Source organism: Chlamydotis macqueenii, chromosome 1 (assembly GCF_036417535.1).
Source record: "Chlamydotis macqueenii isolate bChlMac1 chromosome 1, bChlMac1.mat, whole genome shotgun sequence".
NCBI lineage: Eukaryota > Metazoa > Chordata > Aves > Otidiformes > Otididae > Chlamydotis > Chlamydotis macqueenii.
Genome location: NC_141556.1, coordinates 22,156,310 through 22,174,224, shown reverse-complemented (window position 1 = coordinate 22,174,224; position 17,915 = coordinate 22,156,310). Strand labels below are relative to the sequence as shown.

Genomic DNA, 17,915 nt, shown 5'->3' with positions numbered 1-17,915 from the left:
CCCATCATTCAGGTCAGTAATGAAGATGTTAAACAGGACTGGCCTCAGTACTGACCCTAGGGAGGACACTGCTGGTGATGAGCCTCCAGCTGGACTTCCTGCCACTGATCACAGCGCTTTCATCCAGCCGGTTCAGCCAATTGATTCAGTCAGCTTTGATCCAGGCAGTTCAGTCTACCTCACTGTCCGTTAGTCTGGCTCGTACTTCCTCTGTCTGTGAGGGTGTTATGGGAGAGAGTTTCAAAAAGCCTGGCTATAGCCAAGGTAAACAATGTCGACTGCCCTCCTATCATCCACCAAGCCAGTCACCTTATCATAGGAGGCAAACAGGTTAATCAGGCATTATTTTCCTCTTTGTAAATCCTTGTTGACTACCATCAGTCACCTCCTTGTTATGTTTGGAAGTGGTTTCCAGAATTATTTGCTCATTACCTTCCCACGGAGTGAGGCGTGGCTGACTGGCCTTTAGTTCCTTGATCCTCTTCCTCCTTGCCCTTTTTGAAGACACAAACAATATTTACTATTTTCCCATCATAAGGAAGATCTCCTAATCACCGTGACCTTTCACATATGATTGAGTCGCCTCACAATGACATTGTCCAACTTCCCTTAGCATTCATGAGCGCATCCCATCAGAGACCAGGAACTTGTGTCTATCCAGTTTGTTTAAACGTTCTCTAATCTGATCCTCTTCAACCAAGGATAAGTCTTCCTTGCTCCAGACTTTTCCAGTGGTCTCAAGGTCCTATGATTTGGGAAATATTACTAGTAAAGATGGGGGGGAAAGAAAGCATTGAGTACCTTGGCCTTTTCCATGCCTCTTGTCACCTGATGCTCTGCCCCATTCAGCAGTGGGCCAGCATTTTCCCTAGTTTCTTTTTGCTCCTAATGTGCATGCAGAAGCCTTTCTTGTTGCCCTTCATATCCCTCACCAGGTTCAACATCAGGTGGACTTTGCCTTTCCTAACTCCATCTCTGCACACTTGGACAGTGCCCCCACATTCCTGTTGGGTGACCTGACTCTGCTTCCACCTCATGTACACTTCCTTTTTATGTTGCGGTTTCCGTAGGAGCTCTTCATTCATCATGCAGACTTCCTGCCACCTTCACTTGATTTTGTCTTCTAGTGCCTGTTTTTGTAATGTGCCAGCATTTTCCACTGTCAAATTATGGAAGGATTCATAAAAGGCCAGAAAGGACCATTCAGATTTGTCTAGCTTTGAATTGTGTAGGAAAGCTTCATCTTGTAGCTCTTCCAGTAAGTTGCGACTTAGCTGGAGCATGACATCTGGGGAATAATAATAATTTTGATGTAAAATTTTCTTATACTTTAACAAAAAGTATAACGAGACTCCATCCTTAAGTTAATTGTTGAGATCCTTCATTATTCTCTTTTTTTTTTTAATTATTTTCAGAGAATAACCCTGGCTCTAAGCCCAGCTAAACTTGACCATTAATCCCCCATTCTTTCTCAGAAGTAATGTTTACATTCACCTCTCTTTTATCTCTTGGATCTTATACTTCTGTGGACTGCAGAGCCAACAGCAATAGCAAAACAACATACCTTTGTGTTTTACTGACTCTCACAGAGATGATTCTGAATGTATTAGCTGTCATATACTTGGCTCGTCTCTCTGCTAAATACTGTTTATTATTGCTACTGCTTTTTTCCTCTATTTGGCTTTTTAAAAATGGACTGTGGTTATTAATTTTTTTTGTCTTACAATACAAAAAGAAGATACTCTTTAAGCTCCGTGTCCATCTATAACCTGTATTAATGTGATATGAAAGTACTTCTCAGTCTAGATCAGCACTGTGGTTCTTAAATGACAGTGTTTGCTTTTTGGATGTACAAAACTGTGGATCATAAAAAGACTATTAGTACTTTATTTTTTTTTTCCTTTTGGTGACACGATTCCAAGAGAAGAAAAACCTTGACCTAGCTCTGCAGGCTTCAGCCAGACTCTCCTGCAGTGATGGCTGTTTAATTCTCTTTGCTGTTCTGGAGATACACGTTGTAATAACGCTGTGAAACAGCGCTGTCTGGAATTGTATGCTGTTCCTTGGCTGCTGCTTGCACTGTACAATTTTGGTTTGCCTGTAACATACAACATATGGGTAGACTTTCGTCTGCACTCGTATGGAGATAAGTGGAGTCGGTGGGCTGGAAGGTGTGTTGCATAGGGATGTGCTTGTGCAGTGGAAATACAAAACTAGTTTTGATAAACAAAGGTCTGGCATATCCATCAGGATGGTGATTCTTCCAGATCTATATTTGCATTGCCAAACACTATTAAAAATAAACAATAGAGCAGGACAGCGTGCTGTTCTGGGACAAGAACTCGGAGAACAGTGTACCCAAGTTTCCGTTGTCTCTTAATACTTAATGGATACAGAAAGGCAAGTAAATTGTTTTACTCCCATCACAAAACTTAGTAAATAGACTTTGTTGTTGAGTCCTTCATTATTAATTTCTCTTTGACCCTACCTTGATTTTGTGTTATTCATTCGTAGATTTTCACTCAAACAGCCTTTTACATATGCCAAGTAATTATCCTCTTTATTCTACAGTTGTGCATTTAAATGCTAATTCCCATTTTACAAATGCAGAAACTAAAGCCAGGTTTAGGGAAATTTGCTTTATTTAAATAAGAAGGACTTCACCTCCGATCTGGGCTTTGAACATGGAGTTACGATTTCAGTTTTGTAGTTAGTTCTCTAATTACAAAGCCATGTCCTCATAAGTATTTTGTCAAGGACCGTATAAGTGGAGTAGTCTGCTTGGTTGCAGGTAACTGTCTGGGAAACAGGTTTGCAGCAGAGGCATGCTATTCACCAGAGATTAAAAACATCGTTTGGTCTAATTTTACAGACAAGCAATGTATGAACTGTAAAAAAATTAGCTTGAGCTGAGTGTAGTGGAAAGGATGAATAATTAATTTAATTCCAGCGAAATGGCCTAGAAATGTATTTTGGTCCTAGTGGCCTAGATTATCTCATAAAGGCCAGTAGAGTGGAGTTTGTGGTCCTTGAGGTTGACACTGAAGTCTGTTGCATCAGTAAATGTGGAAGGCAAGCAGAGAAATGTGCATGGTTGACATTACTCTGAAGAAAACAGAGTGTACTGGGTTTGTGTAGGCAGGTTTGGTAGTGGGGGGCTGCAGGGATGGCTTCTGTGAGAAAACACCTGGAGGTGCCACCATGTCGAACACAGCCAGCCGGCTCCAAGACGAACCTGCTGCTGGCTACTGCTGAGCCCATCACCAATGTTCGTGGCACCTCATGATAACATATTAAAGGAGGGGTGAAAAATACTGTGCAGCAGCTGTGAGAGAGGAATGAGAATATATGAGAGAAATGAACTTGCATACACCAACGTCAGGGAAGAAGGAGGGGGAGGAGGTGCTCCAGATGCCAGAGCAGAGATTCCCCTGCAGCCCGTGCTGCCGCCCATGGTGAGGCCAGGTGTCCCTGCAGCCCGTGGAGGACCATGGAGGAGCAGAGATTCACCTGCAGCCCGTGGAGGACCATGGAGGAGCAGAGATTCACCTGCAGCCCGTGGAGGATCCCTTGCAGCTATGCCTTGAAGGAAGCTGCAGCCCATGGAGAGCCTATGCTGGAGCAGGCTTCTGGCACATTTTGTGGCAAGACCTGTGCCCCACGGGGAACCCACATTGGAGCAGTCTGAAGGACTGCATCCCATGAAAAGGACCCATGCTGGTGCAGCTGGTGAAGGACTGTCTCCCATGGGGAGGGACCCTATGCTGGAGCAGCGGAAGAGTGTGAGGAGGAAAGAACAGCAGAGACAATGCATAATGAACTGACCGCCGTCCCCGTTCCCCATCCCTCTATGCTGCTCATGAGGGAGGAGGTAGAAGAGTCAGGAGTGAAATTGAGCCTAGGAGGAAGGGAGGGGTGGGGGGAAGGTGGTTTTAGTTTTGGGTTTTTTTTCTAACTATCCTATTCTGTTATTAATTGGCAGCAAATTAAAATAATCTTCCCCAAGTCGAGTCTGTTTTGCTCATGAATTAAGTGATTTCCCTGTCCTTGTCTTGACCCACGAGCTTTTCCATTGTATTTTCTCCCCCCTGTCCTGCTGCGCAGGATGAATGAGAGAGCAGCTTGGTGGGCACCTGGTGTCCAGCCAAGGTCAGCCCACCACAGAGGAAAAGAGCAAGAAGCCTTTGATGTAAGCTGCTATTCCCAGGATTTTATAAAAATGAGGACGTTCTCATTCCAGTTACAAGGCAACCAGCAGGGATGCTGAGATAGTCTCAGTAAATTGATATCTTTGGTCTCTGTAACTGTGTTAAATCTTCTATAGGAAGCAATTCGCCTGAATATTTTGCCTCTTCCCTCACATTTTTGAAGAGCACAACTGTACTTACCTCAAAATTACCAGCAGGAGATAAGACATTATTCTGCTACTACACTCAGATGTTTTGTCATTTCCTATTGCACAGCAAACATTTGAGAACAGTCTTTACTGTATCTGTGGCATTAAATTTTGGATTATTCTTGAACCAATCCATCCAGCCGCAATAATACACCTAGCTGGAAACATCTTTAAGAAATAGGAGTGGTCCATTGAGGGACGTTCTTGCAGCACTGTCCTTGCTAGGCAGTGGGTTAAGCAGTATTGTTATGAAAGCAGTATTACTAGCATGCAGAGAAAAAAGAAAATGGGTCAGTAATTTGTTTCTTATTTTACAGATACCAATAAATTATCTGTTTAAGAAAGGGGCTGCCAAGTTTTGCATTAAAATATGGTACTTCTTAAGGTCTACTGTATCTGGATTAAAGACAGCCCATCTGTGTTTACTTAGATTGCTTTTTTGGCATGGTGGAGGGAACAAAGCATATACTTAGCTAGCGCTCAGTTGAGGCATTACAAGGGAAAAATACTTGCAACACCTGGGAAGGAGGAATATGCCACTGTAAAACTCTTTCAACTTCCCAGGCTTAGCCTCTCCTTTTTACAATTATTTTTTTGCATATTATTTTTTTGCACCTTTTAACTTCGATGGACTCTATTTTGTTGTTGTTGGGGTTTTTTTTGTGTTAAAGATGTTAGCTGCAATATGCATTTTTCCTTTGTGTAAAGTACATAAGCACTTTATGGTATCTGTTTATGTCTGGTCAAAGGCAAGAAGGCTGTTCATAATTTTTGTCACATTCCATACTTCTATTGTAACAACGTGTTTACATGTGACAGTTAAATGCATGTAGAAAAAAATTCTGCACGAATGATTTATTGTGAAGAGATAAGAGAGATTTTTGCTAAGCCCTCAGGTCATTTCATTGCAGACTTTGTTTCTACATTATACCTGTAGAGTGGTTCTGGGTTGGTTGTATACCAAAATGCTCAACAGGCTTGATTTAAAAAATACATACAAATTGAGGTCAACAGAAAGTTCATACTGAGTTCAGGAAGATTTGTATCAAGCCTTCAGATCTTTGCTCAGTAAGTCTGTACTGTCCTTGGTTGTCAGTTAGTTTCTGGTCTCGTTATTTTGCTGTTTTCTTTCTATAGAGAATGAAATATTCATTTCTTTTCTTTGGTGAGGCTTGTAATTTATCAGCATTTAACTTCATCTGTGGTAGGAAAAAAACGATGTGATTTGACACTACTTAAAAAAATGATGTGCATCTCCTTTGTCTGTTTCCTTAGTTTGGCATTAAATTTTGTTTAACTATGAGCTTGCAACTTGGAAAGGCTTTCATAACTTTTTTTGTTTGACAGAAAAGCTGTATATTGTCAAAGAATACAGAAGGCAAGTTGAACATAAATGTCTTTATGTGGGTGGAAAGGGGCTGGAGCTTCCAGCGCTTTCAGTCTTAGGTCCCTCTTCTGCAGCAGTGTGATTTGGATTTGTGTTCCCTGAGGCCTGGGGAGGTGGGTGGCAGCCCCATTTCTTTATTCATACAGTATTTGAGAACGGATGGATAGCTCTTGGGCCATACAAACACCTGTTCAAGCTTCTTTTGCCATACTTGTGGTAACATTTACCTGCTCTAGTTCTCTCCTCTTGTCATTTCTACTATCTTTCGTGCACGTTTATGTTTTTCTTTCTGCTTCTCTGTTTTCCCTTCCCCCTCTCACCCATTTCCTCTTCAGTTTTTCCTTCCCTGCCAAGTCACTCATTTTCATTTTGCATACTGTCTAGAATACTTTTTCCTGAGTATTTTTTAATTCCCTTTTGATTAGGTTTTTATTTTGTGTAGAGATTGCATATACAGACAAGAATGCTTAGCATTTAGTGAACTGTTGGATAGCTTCCTAGCACAATCTGAAGCTTGCATTCAAGAATTTATGCATGCTACCAAAAATTGTCTTCAGGATAATGCACAGAGCTCCTGTGCTCCAAGGCACTTTGCTCACATTAACTGGGTTCTTGCATCAAATGTTGTTCAGGTGAAGTGGTAATAACGTTGTGAAGGATATGTCTGCTCGGGTCTGGATGTTTTTCCCGTGTTAAGAGTAAAAAAATCTGTAAATAAATGGATAACTTAATGAAGAGAATCAGTAAGAACAGGATCCTGTTTCAGAAAGTTATTGAACTGATATGGAAAATTTTCTTGACAAAGACTGGCATAGTTCCAGTGCTACTACCTGTCAGGAGATAATAAAATGTAGTTTAAAAAATACTGCTATTGTTAAAGAAACACTGCAGCACAGCACCAGTATTTCAGTTTACAGAAAGGCTGATGTGTACATTAGCACCAGCAATAAGTGCTATTTCATGTAATCTCAGCACCATTATATTAAGAGGAGTATTTAGAAAATATAGAGTTATTCCCAAAGTGTTAACGTTATTTTAGTGCTGTGAAAACTCATAAAACCTTCAGTGGGTGAACGTGAAACCATGTTCTTCCTCCCAAACAGGTGAGATTTACTTTAACTAAAACTCCGAAGAGTGCAGTCCTTTTAATTCCTATTTCTACATGCCGCATTCTTAGGTGCAGAAGTTCCTGGATCTGCTAGTTATTTCCTTATTGTGTACAGTCATACCAGCAAAAATAGCTTGTAAAATATTTAAAGCATCTGCTCTGGAAAATCAAGAGGCTTCAGTAAGAAGACATTGAAATTATTTAGAATGCAAGTAGTCATTGTGATGTCCTTGATCAAGATGGCCATTGGCAGAAGACATAATCTTCTTCTTCATTTATTGGGAATCTACTTACTTTTTTTTTTAAAAAAAAAGCATATATCTCCTCTCTGGTCTCTGCGTACAAATGACAAATTTCGTCTTTCTGTATCTGGTTCCTCCCATCCCGATCTAATTCATACAGATCCATGACAGATACAGCATTTCGTAGTTCTTCGTTTGCTGTAGCGGTTTTACAGCCTGCGTTCTGGGGAACAGCCCTGCACCCTCAGCCACTTGTGTCTGCCCCAGGAAATCCTGTGAAGCGCTTTGGCATTTCCTGCGGGTGATGTTAAACCTTGCCTAATCTGCAAGTAATACACAGCAGGAACTGGTCTACTGCTGTCCTGGTTTTGTGCAGCGGAGGAGCTGTGGTGGCAGCTTCTGTGAGAAGCCGCTAGAAGTTTCCCCTTTGTCTGGTGGACTTGGCTGGGTCTAGGGTCGACCCACCACAGGCCAGGGCTGAGCCAACTGGTTACAGTGGTGACGCCTCTGTGGTAATGTATTTAAGAAGGGGAAAATTTAATTTAATTTTTTTTTTTTTTTTTAAAGTGAAGAAGCAGATGCGAGGGGCAGAGGTGGGGGGGGGGTGAGCCTTGTGGGCCTTGTGGCCCTCACCCTCTGGCTTCCCGCCGGGCGGCCGTCTGGGCCCAACTCGGCCCAGCCTGGCCAAGAGAAGTGAAGAGAACCTGAGAGGTGTCTGCCTGAGCTGATTGTGAAGAATTTCTTGTGAGAGGAACGGCTGCAGACGCCAAGGTCAGTGCAGAAGGAGGGGGAGGAGTAATGCTGCTCCTGGCAGAAATTCCCCTGCAGCCCGTGGTGCAGCCCATGGTGAGGCCGGCTGTGCCCCTGCAGCCCATGGAGGTCCACGGAGGAGTAGAGATCCACCTGCATCCCATGGAGGACCCCACACTGGGGCAGGTGGATGCCTGACGGAGGCTGTGGCCTGTGGAGGGCCCGCTGGGACAGTCATTCCTGAGGTACTGCACCCTGTGGAAAAGGGCCCCACGCTGGAGCAGTTCATGAAGGACTGTGGCCCGTGGGAGGGACCCCACGCTGGAGCAGAGGAGGAATGTGAAGAGTTCTTCCCCTGAGGAGGAAGGAGCGGTGGAAAGCGACAAGCGATGAACTGGCTGTAACCCCCATTCCCTATTCCCTCCCTGTGCTGCTCAGGGAGGGGAAGGAGGTAGAGATCATTTGAAATAAAATTAAGTCTGGGAAGAGGGAGTGGTGGGGGGAAGTTGTTTTTGTTCTCTCTCATTATCCTGCTTTGGTTTTATTAATAATAAATTGAACAATTTTTCCCCAATTCAAGTCTGTTTTGCCTGTAACGGTAACTTGAATGATCTCTCCCTGTCCTTACCTCAGACCTGGAGCTTTTTATTGTATTATGTCTCCCTTGTTCCCTCAGAGGGTGGGGAGAGTGAGTGAGGGGCTGTGTAGCTTGGTCCTGAGCAGGGCTAAACTATCACAACCGCAAATGCCGAGACCAGCATGGACTCAGGCATGGCAGTCAGCAGTGCACCCATGCGGCAGCAGAGCCTTACCACGATCTGGACTGGATTGGTAAGGTTGTAGGGACAGGGTTAAGGGAAATTATTTTTTTCCCTGTTTTCAGAACCTGCAAGACCACATCTGGAGTGCTTTGTCAGGTGTAAGAGATGAGAAAGTAAATGTCAGAGATTTTAGTTTTGTTCAGTCACTGCTTTAAGAACTCTGCCTTAAATCCAGATCTTGTGCTGCTTGGGTTAGGTTTTATGGATTTCGTTTCAGTTCAGAAACCTAAGTCTGAAATGCACATTGGATCTGTTTGAAGAAGTTGACTTTAATCTATAAATTTACTTTCTTTTCCCTGGTCCCTTCATCAGGTGGCCTGTGAGGATCCCTTTGAGAGGGACTGTTGCATTTACAATGTTAATTGCTCATCTTCATGGCTGCTGGCAAAGAAGATAATGGTTACGGGGGCTACGGCTGGTTGGTAGCTACCCTGCAAAGTTCAGGGCTTCTGTGCATCTCTGTGATGCCACACTGACTGTCCCTGGTTGGTCTTTCCTGGCCCTGACAGCTTGTTCACAGTAACTCTTTGCTCAGTTATTGTCCCACTCTTGAGGGTGGAATGAAGTGAAAACTCTCTGGGTGAAGCTGATGGGATTCGCATCGCATCCATCTTTTCTGGGGACTTTAAAAAAGGCCTTTATTGTTCCTGTGTTGCTTAGTGTTAGTAGTATGAGCTGCCATCAGTAGTACGGTCTGTGGGGTTTTCAGATCAGTTCCCCATACTTGATGCAAACAGTACTAGCACAACTCAGGACAACTTTCTGCATTTCAGAAGAGATGCCTAGGTCTGAACTAGTTACTAGAGGGTCCCTTTATTGTCCATGATGAAAATAGTCTCTTCTAGGGCATCATTCAGCTGGTGAGAGCAACTGCGTACCTCAGTGGGGAGCACTGGTGACAGTCACAGTGCAGACATCTGTATTTGGTCAGCTGCCTTCCCAAAAGAACAAGTTCTAGGTGTCCAGTTTGTTGGTTTGACTTTTGTGAGCCCTTAAATTGGTCACTAGAAAAAGGGTGAAGAAGATGTTCAGGTAAAGGAGAATGTACCATGACCTCTCCATGTTTCATTAAGGAACTATCGAAAGCATCTAGCGAGACTTAGCTGAGAGCGAAGACGTTGACTGGCCCTCATAGTGGTCTTAAATGATCTCTTAAAACTTAGTGCTGCTGGAGCATATGAATCTAAACTATGATGGCACACCAGAGACGTCTATTGCAAGAGAGCATTTCTGATATATAAAATATCAGGATTTATTTTGATGCATACATGCACATCTAGCAATACAAAAATTAACTGGAAACAGGATTTTATGTATGGGAAGTGTGCTGATTTTGGCTAAGGTAGAGTTATCTTTCTTCATAGCAGCTTGCATGAGGCTGTGTTGTGGATTTGTGCTGGAAAAAATGTTGATAACACAGGGATCTTTTAATTACTGCTGAGCAGTGGTTACACAGAGTCAAGGCCTTTTTTGCTCCTCACACCATCTCGCTAGTGAGTGGGCTGGGGGTGCACAGAAGCTGAGAGGAGACACAGCCAGGACAGCTGACCCCAGCTGACCAGGGACATATTCCACACCATACGACATCATGATCAGCAATAAAACTGGGGGGAAGGTTGGTCAGGGGGCTGCTGCTTGGGGACTGGCTGGGCATCGGTCTTTTGGAGGTGAGCAATTGCTTTCATTTTATCACTTGTCTTTCTTGGGTTTTATTGCTCTCTCTTTTGTTATTTTCCTTTTCATTATGAATTTTTAAATTATTATTAGAATTATTTTTATTTTATTTTGTTTTATTTCAATTATTAAACTGCTCTTATCTCAACCTATGAGTTTTCTCACTTTTACCCTTCCAGTTCTCTTCCCCCTATTCTGCTCGAGGGAGGAGTTAGCAAACGGCTATGTGGTGCTTAGCTGCTGGCTGGAGTTAAACCACAACAAGAAGAATTTGAAAAAACTATATGATCTGTTGCAGTACTCAAACTGATTTACTAGTTTCTCATTATTGGGGGAGAGGATGGAGGAGATACTAGTTTAATTATCTGTATACTTAAAAATATAGCTAAAAAGATCTTCTGTGCAATAAATAAACCTCTTCTAATTTCAGATTACCTTAGCATCATGAAAATGGACTTTCTTCCCTGCCCCAGGCAACTTCTTAAAGTCAGGACCTCATTAACGAAAAATACTTTCTCTTTTTACAGTATATTCACTCATCAGGCATTATTCACAGGGTAAGTGGAAGCATAGAAAAGATATTTATATTCTGTTAATATGAGTGGTGTTTGTGTATAAGCATGCACGTAAATATGCTTGAACTTCTGTTTATAGTGTCTCAGTTTGATGATGCCTTTGGTTTCTTCTTCAGTAGGAAGAAAAGCTGGTAGTGACTACCTCAGTGTTAGCTGGGCACTCAAGCTGCACTGAATACAGCTTAGATTTGGATTTCTTAAATTACATCGTGAAGTTGAGTTGTAAGTTGCCACAAGAGCAAATAATGTCTGAACTGAGATGGACAAGAGGGGTTTTTTTTTCTGGCTTTTTTAAAAAATTAAGGTTAAACTTTTAAAAACAAAGTTTAAATGTTGTTTAAATACCATGTTAATATTCAAAGTTGTGAGGGGGAATGAAAACACAGAAACTGAAAAAAATAGTCCAAAATTTTAGACCCTTAAAAACCTCCATTTTTTTCCTGAGAGAAATTAAGCATTCAATTCTTTTTTAATCCCTGCTGTGTCAAAAGTCCACTTAAAATAATGTCTGCACTGTGAAGACAAAGTTCTGAATGATGCCCTCGTGATACCAAGTAGCATAACTTCCGCCAAAACTGCATAAGAACAGGAGAAACTGGCTGTTCGTAATAAAATATCAGGAGCACCACAGAAAGTGCAATATTGTATAGTAGCTTTAAGCTAGACATGAAAACTACACGAACTGCCAAAATAATGTAATAAATCAATACTTCTATTTCTACAACTGCTGTGATCATGGTCTAAATTTACTGTTACTTAGACTTTTTCTAAGCTCCTTCTTGATAGCTCTTGAGCTTCTTGGTTTCATTACGGTTCTTTGCACCAATTTGTTTCTCTCCAGGGTCCCTCTGATCTTAAAACATATTCTTATAAAATAGCTGGATGCCTGTTAAAAAGTTCAGAGAGAAGATTCTTCTAAACATCTTGTACTAAAGTGACAAACAAAGGTTTGCAAAAGCAGAAGGGAAACTTATTTCTGATTTTTTTTTTTTCTTTCTTTTTATAACTGAGTGTCTAAGAGTCACTGTCATTGCAAAATCTTTTTAGTCATTGCCAGTACTCTTTCCTTTGATGCTAAATTTAGAAGTACAACTTTTAAAGATCATTAGAAGTCTCTACAATAGCTGAAGAGGCTTAAGGGAATTTTTTTTTCATGTTGCAGTCTTCATTTAGTTGACTTCATTAGGAAATTGATTTTCCCACGGAAGAGAGCATAGGCTTTTATGTAAAATCTTGTTTGATTCCTTCAGTACTCCTTCTAGGTCTATCAGGGTATGCAAGCTTTTTAAAGCATATTTAAATATGCAATGTGTACAGTCCAGAAATAGTGAAGGAAATTTATTTTACTCCATCTCAGTATATATGAATTCTTAACTTTGTGGTGTTAGTATTAAATGCCACAAATTTATGTCCAAACTCTAGTCACAGTAAGATGAGTGAGTTCCTTCACTGGCAAGTATTTTCCTGACTTCTAGCAGAAAAGAGTTGATTTGTCTAGGGGGAAAACATACTGGAAAAAAGCCAAACATATTCAAGCTTGTGTCTTTCTTTCTGTTATGTATTACATTTAATTTTGTAATTTAAATTTATGACATAATTTTACCTGTTGCTGTAGTTGTATGAAAACCATTAAACCTAAATGAAAGAAAGAAAGAAAGTGTGCTTTATTGTACTTTATTTCAAATCTGATTACAGGATCTAAAGCCTGGAAACTTGGCAGTAAATGAAGACTGTGAATTGAAGGTAGGATATGTTTATTTGAAAAAACAGTCAGATGTATTAGAAACACACCACAGAAGGCAACGGGTGCGACAGCTGTGGGCGTGCTGGCTGGTTTCAGTGATGGGCCAGGCTTTCAGGCTTTGAGGAGCCATAGAGAAATAGGGGAATGCTGGAAAATGAAAGGGAAGAGGATCAGATGGGCAGTGGTAGCAATCTTGAAAAAAAATACAAGAGGCTGCTCCATATAAGTGTTTTCCTGTTTGTCTGGCTTCAGTTGCCACAAGAATAATTAAATATTTATTTAAGAAATAAAGCCCTGAATAGTGAGAGTCTGTTTACCTCCTACTTGTATGTCCTTGACTGACATAAAGATGCATTTCATATGAATGGCAGAGGTGATGCTCAATTTCTGAGATCATTCTGGAGCCAAGCACAAGAAATGGCTGCACCTCAAGCTAGAAACGTAGCCCAGGATGTCCCAGCTGAAAGCATCTAGTCCAGATAGGACACTCCAGGAAGCTGATACCCAGTGCTAACAGGGGAGAGATGGAGATTGACTCCGAAGTGTAGAGGAGGATTTCTGCAGAAGAAGTCAGTGCCACAGGTTATTACATTCATGGCATTGTTGGAGCGGTTGCTGATGTGGGTCCCTCCAGCTGGTTGAAGGGCGGTGTAAGAACTGAAACTGCTTGTGCAGGTTTGGCATTGACGGAGCAGTCCACACCACAGCTGTGTGCCCATGCCAAGCACATGTGCGTGACAGTAATAGTCACCCTTTTCCCATGTGATGTGTATGTTGCAATGAATACTGGTATATTTTTATGCAGTCACTCAACTAAAAATACTTTTCAAGAAATACCATGTCATGGTTACAGTCCGGTAAGAGCTGTAATGGAGAATTGTTTTTATGATTCAACATTCAAGGCCAGGTTGGAAGAGGCTCTGAGCAACCTGATCTAGTCGGGGATGTCCCTGCTCCTTGCAGGGAGATTGGACTAGAAGACCTTTGAAGGTCCCTTCCAACCCTAACCATTCTATGATTCTATGATATATTGCAGCTGATCACTTCAGAGGGGCATGAGAGGAATCACATACTGCTGTCCATGAACAAGAACATCTTATTTCTTTGAAAGTGATTCCCTCTGCACTGTTATAACTAGCAGTAGTATCAAGTCCATGTAGACTACAGTGTATTTCATAGCAGGAATGTATTGGTTCTGCTTCATTTTTGCTCTTAATGGAAGTAGTGAGAAAAAAAAAAAAATCATTAAAGGGAGACAATTCCTAATTCAGCCTCCTGTATTTAAGCTCCTGCAAGACAGGTGCACTTGATGGCAGGTTTTATATTACTTGGTTGCTGCTTCTCTGGAGTCAGGAAAGCATTGGCATGTACCGTGACTCCCTTTGTCCTACCCATTGGGGCTGCCTTCCCCAGGAGGATGGTGCACACCCACACTCCTTTCCAGTATGGAAACTGGGCTTACCTGGCATGCACCCTCAGAGACCGGGGCTGTGGCACCCATTATGGAAAGTTATCCCTCCATAAGTGTAGATGTTGCCACTTCCTTGGAAATGTTCTCAGTAGAGTCCATCTGAGTAGTAATTCTTCTCCTGCACATTTGTCACCTCAAGCCTCCTAAATCATTGAACTGAAATACTGAATCTGGCCTGTTCTGATTGCAGTTTCTTACATATGTGGAAAATCTTCCAAAGCCTGTTAGAGTGGATAATTTTTGTACTTCAGAAATAATTATGCAGTGTACCCTGACCTAGCAAAAATGCATCTGTCTGGCTGTGTTGAGTGACTTTGTTGTAAAAAAGCCAGTTGTTTATTATGAAGTAGAATGATGTAGTACTCACCACTGCTTATTTTAGGAATATAGTTTTTTCTCTTGAGTGTAGTAATAGTGGCCCTGCACTACTTCCAGTCCCCAGTTAATTCTGTTCTTGTCTTTTAATTTTTTATTAGTTTTTAGAATTGCTTTTGTCATTTATCTTCTCTTAGCTCTAGCAATCTGAAAGGATAGTCAGAGTTTTTCAGTTAATGACAAAATCAAGTTATGTCTTCTATGCTGTGCTTGAATTATGACTGGCCTATACGTCCTCACAAAACAACCGTAAATTTGAATGGGGGCTTTTGTGTCCTGATGTGTAAGTACATGTAGATCTTACAGCCAAGGTTTTCTTCCTAAAAGAGATGTAGGACTTCATGGGAGTACTTCAGTTATGTTAGAATTCTAGCTTTGAATCAATATAAAAAAAATCTAACTCTACAAGCTGGGAGATACAGAACGTCAAAGGTTGTGAAGCATTCCCTTAAAATAAAAGCTGATGCAGCACTTCAAAAATGTTTTTTTAGATATAACGTACAAACTATATACTTGCATGTAGCTGTTGTAATACAAATTTTTGCTCTTTGGAGACTGACCTGAATGTTCAGGGTCCTGTCATTTCAGAATTTCCCTAACACAAAAAGCCATTGTCTCCTCCTGGCTTGTAGGTGGCCAAAGAGTGAGAAAATGTAATATTAAGCTTTAGTTTTTGTTTCTTGAGTCTCAGAGTGAAACTGTGCTGTCCCTGGTTATACGATAAGGAGAAGAAAAGTGCAAATTTGCAATTAGGAAATACTGATTGTCAAAAGGTAACTCCAGCCTATAAACAGAAAGCAAACTATAATATGTTGAGAAGTGTGCATAAAAAATACCAAGGTGAGGGTTTAACTGGGATCCCTCTTACACTGAAGGATGTGGACAGACTTCCCCTGGCTGCAGTGCGCAGGATGCGACCCTGTTCTGAGATTGCACTTTCAAAGCCAGTTCCTGCAGGCACAGGACCACACTGCCAGGGATGGTCCAAGCCCTTTTTCCCCCATGTCTGTGCACTCAAGAGCATCAGCTCCGTCAGTGATGAGGCTGTAGGCACCTTGGAACAGTTCCTTGAACTCATAATTAATTAATAAGCGATCAGTTTTATTTTTCACAATGAGCTTTCTGGCTCCCTCATCTGATGCTCTCAACTGTTACATAGGAATCAGAAATGTGATAGTGAAGGGTGCCTGAGGGGAAATCACTGGCCCTTCTGTAGTCTTGAAGTTACAAGTTATTTTTGTTACAGTTATTGAAGCAAGTTAGGAAAATTAAGTTTGCTGAGTAGAAGGAGAGCTTATCCTTGAGGAGCTGAGGGAAATTTGTTCTTTCTTTCATAATTTCTACATTAAAAAGGGATTTTAAAACCTACTCTTGAAATTGCTTTGGAGGTTTGAGCTGAAAAGTTGAAGGTGGGAGTATGAGAATAATAGTTTTGTGTGAAGTTTGTTGTTGAAGTGGTGCCGCGTTGATATTAAATACTAAGAGGATATACTTGTTCCTGGGCCTAATAAGTATGTTAATGAAAAGAAATCCTGAAGTTAATACACAACGCACAAGAATTCTGTCATTTTCTGCTTTTTACAAAAATACAAACCAAAATTATATTTTAGCTATCTCCAACTCCAAGTGTCACAAGCCTTAGTATGGAAAAGGCCTAAAAAGCTGTATTGGAATAGATGGTACCACATGTGGCTTTTGACCTGTTACATTAAACTGCCTTTTTTTCTCACCCCACCTCCCGTGTTCCTGGGAAGACATAATGTGTGTTGTATCTGTAGAATGAATTTGAAAGCTGTATATAAAAGTATATTTTGTTACTGCGAGTATTTTGAGTCCAGTAAATCTTCAGTACTCAAATTTCTGAGGGGCAACTTCCGCTACAGTCAATTATATTTTGTCGGTAAGAATAAAAATCTCTCCTTTCGCATGCTGTTCCTGTTTCTAAATTGGTAGGTAATCAGCAGTTATGGGGAGGATGTGGATATGATGTTTCAAGTATGGCAATAAAGATGAGCCATAACATTTTATACTCTTGATTTATGAATGAAAATAGAATTTTCATTTCTGCTAGTTCCAGGGAATGATGAAACTATCCTGAGGTATTTTAAAATGTTTAATTACAGAGAGCATTACAAAAACATCACTCTTGGTATATTAATGCACAGGTGCTCCTAGTAAAAACTTCTGTCCTGTCAATATATGTGAAGCCTGATACACATGGAAACTAGTGGCTGTTCATGCAAAGCATCTGTGGATGATGATGATTTATCTTTAATAGACTTTACTTATCCTGCTTCTTCTCACTGTTGGATGCATTTTTCGGCACCATCTTTTCATGGTCCATGCAGGTGGGCCTTTACGTTAGCCAGTTTTGTGGAAGCTGACAAAAGGCCGTAATTAATTCATTTTTAATCTTGCTGCTATATACATTGCTATATCTAGAGGTAAATATTTGAGAGTTTTAGGAATAAGCTGAATTGTGCATAATCCTTTAAAAAATTGCACTGACGTTGCATTTGAATAATTGTGCCACCTGGGGTGTGAAAGCAATGAGTACTATCTGAGATGGGTGCTGCTCTTTTAGTCGTGGCCATGTACGATAATCATTCCACGGGCAGGGAATTTTTTGCATTAAATGGGACCCATATTTTTTTAATTAATAATTGAATAACTTGTTATTTTCTTTACTGGTTTTACAACCTTTTAGTGTTGCTATAGGAGTATTTAACATGGGGGAAAAAAACATGAAACTCCTTGCTACTTCTGTCTTGATTTTTCAAATGAGAACAAGACACTTCAGTGAGAAAAAAGATGCAAAACCAAGCCAGTCTCTGCAGAATGCTCCAGTTCTTTTATTTTCTACATTTGTGAGTCTGTATGAAATAGATAACTGGCTCTCTGATCAGGATGTTCTTTGTGCTTCCACTACAGATTCTGGATTTTGGATTGGCAAGACACACAGACAGTGAGATGACTGGTTATGTGGTTACACGGTGGTACAGGGCCCCAGAGGTCATACTTAACTGGATGCATTATACACAAACAGGTCAGCATCTCTTCAGAAAAGTCTTAAGAGAGCTAAAGTATTCACTGAATCAGGCAATACACAAGCAACTCTTTGTTTCTGAAGCAGATGAGAAATTGGAGGTGGAAATGACAATATAATTATGCAAAACTTCCTTGTAGAAAAATTGCAGGTAATCATTTGGTGGTTGTAAGGTTGGGGCTTTCTTATTTTCTGAGAGTAACAGAAAGTGCCAAGGTGGTTGGAAAAAAAGTGATATAAATGTATACAGATGTGACAGTCTGGTCTGTGTTTTGTTTTCTGCACTGACTGTCAGCTTCCTGCAAAGAAGTGCTGATTGAAACTCA

At 41.0% G+C, this 17,915-nt stretch overlaps 1 protein-coding gene across 2 annotated transcripts in view; it reads left to right on the top strand.

Moving 5' to 3' along the window:
- MAPK12 (mitogen-activated protein kinase 12) overlaps positions 1–17,915 on the top strand; it is a 54,334-nt gene that overhangs the window by 16,730 nt on the left and 19,689 nt on the right. For both annotated transcript variants that reach the window (XM_086747065.1, XM_086747074.1), the window contains exons 5-7: positions 10,906–10,935; positions 12,649–12,696; positions 17,475–17,589. In XM_086747065.1, the coding sequence (XP_086603191.1) occupies positions 10,906–10,935; positions 12,649–12,696; positions 17,475–17,589 (193 nt within the window). The remainder of the gene's footprint in view (positions 1–10,905; positions 10,936–12,648; positions 12,697–17,474; positions 17,590–17,915) is intronic.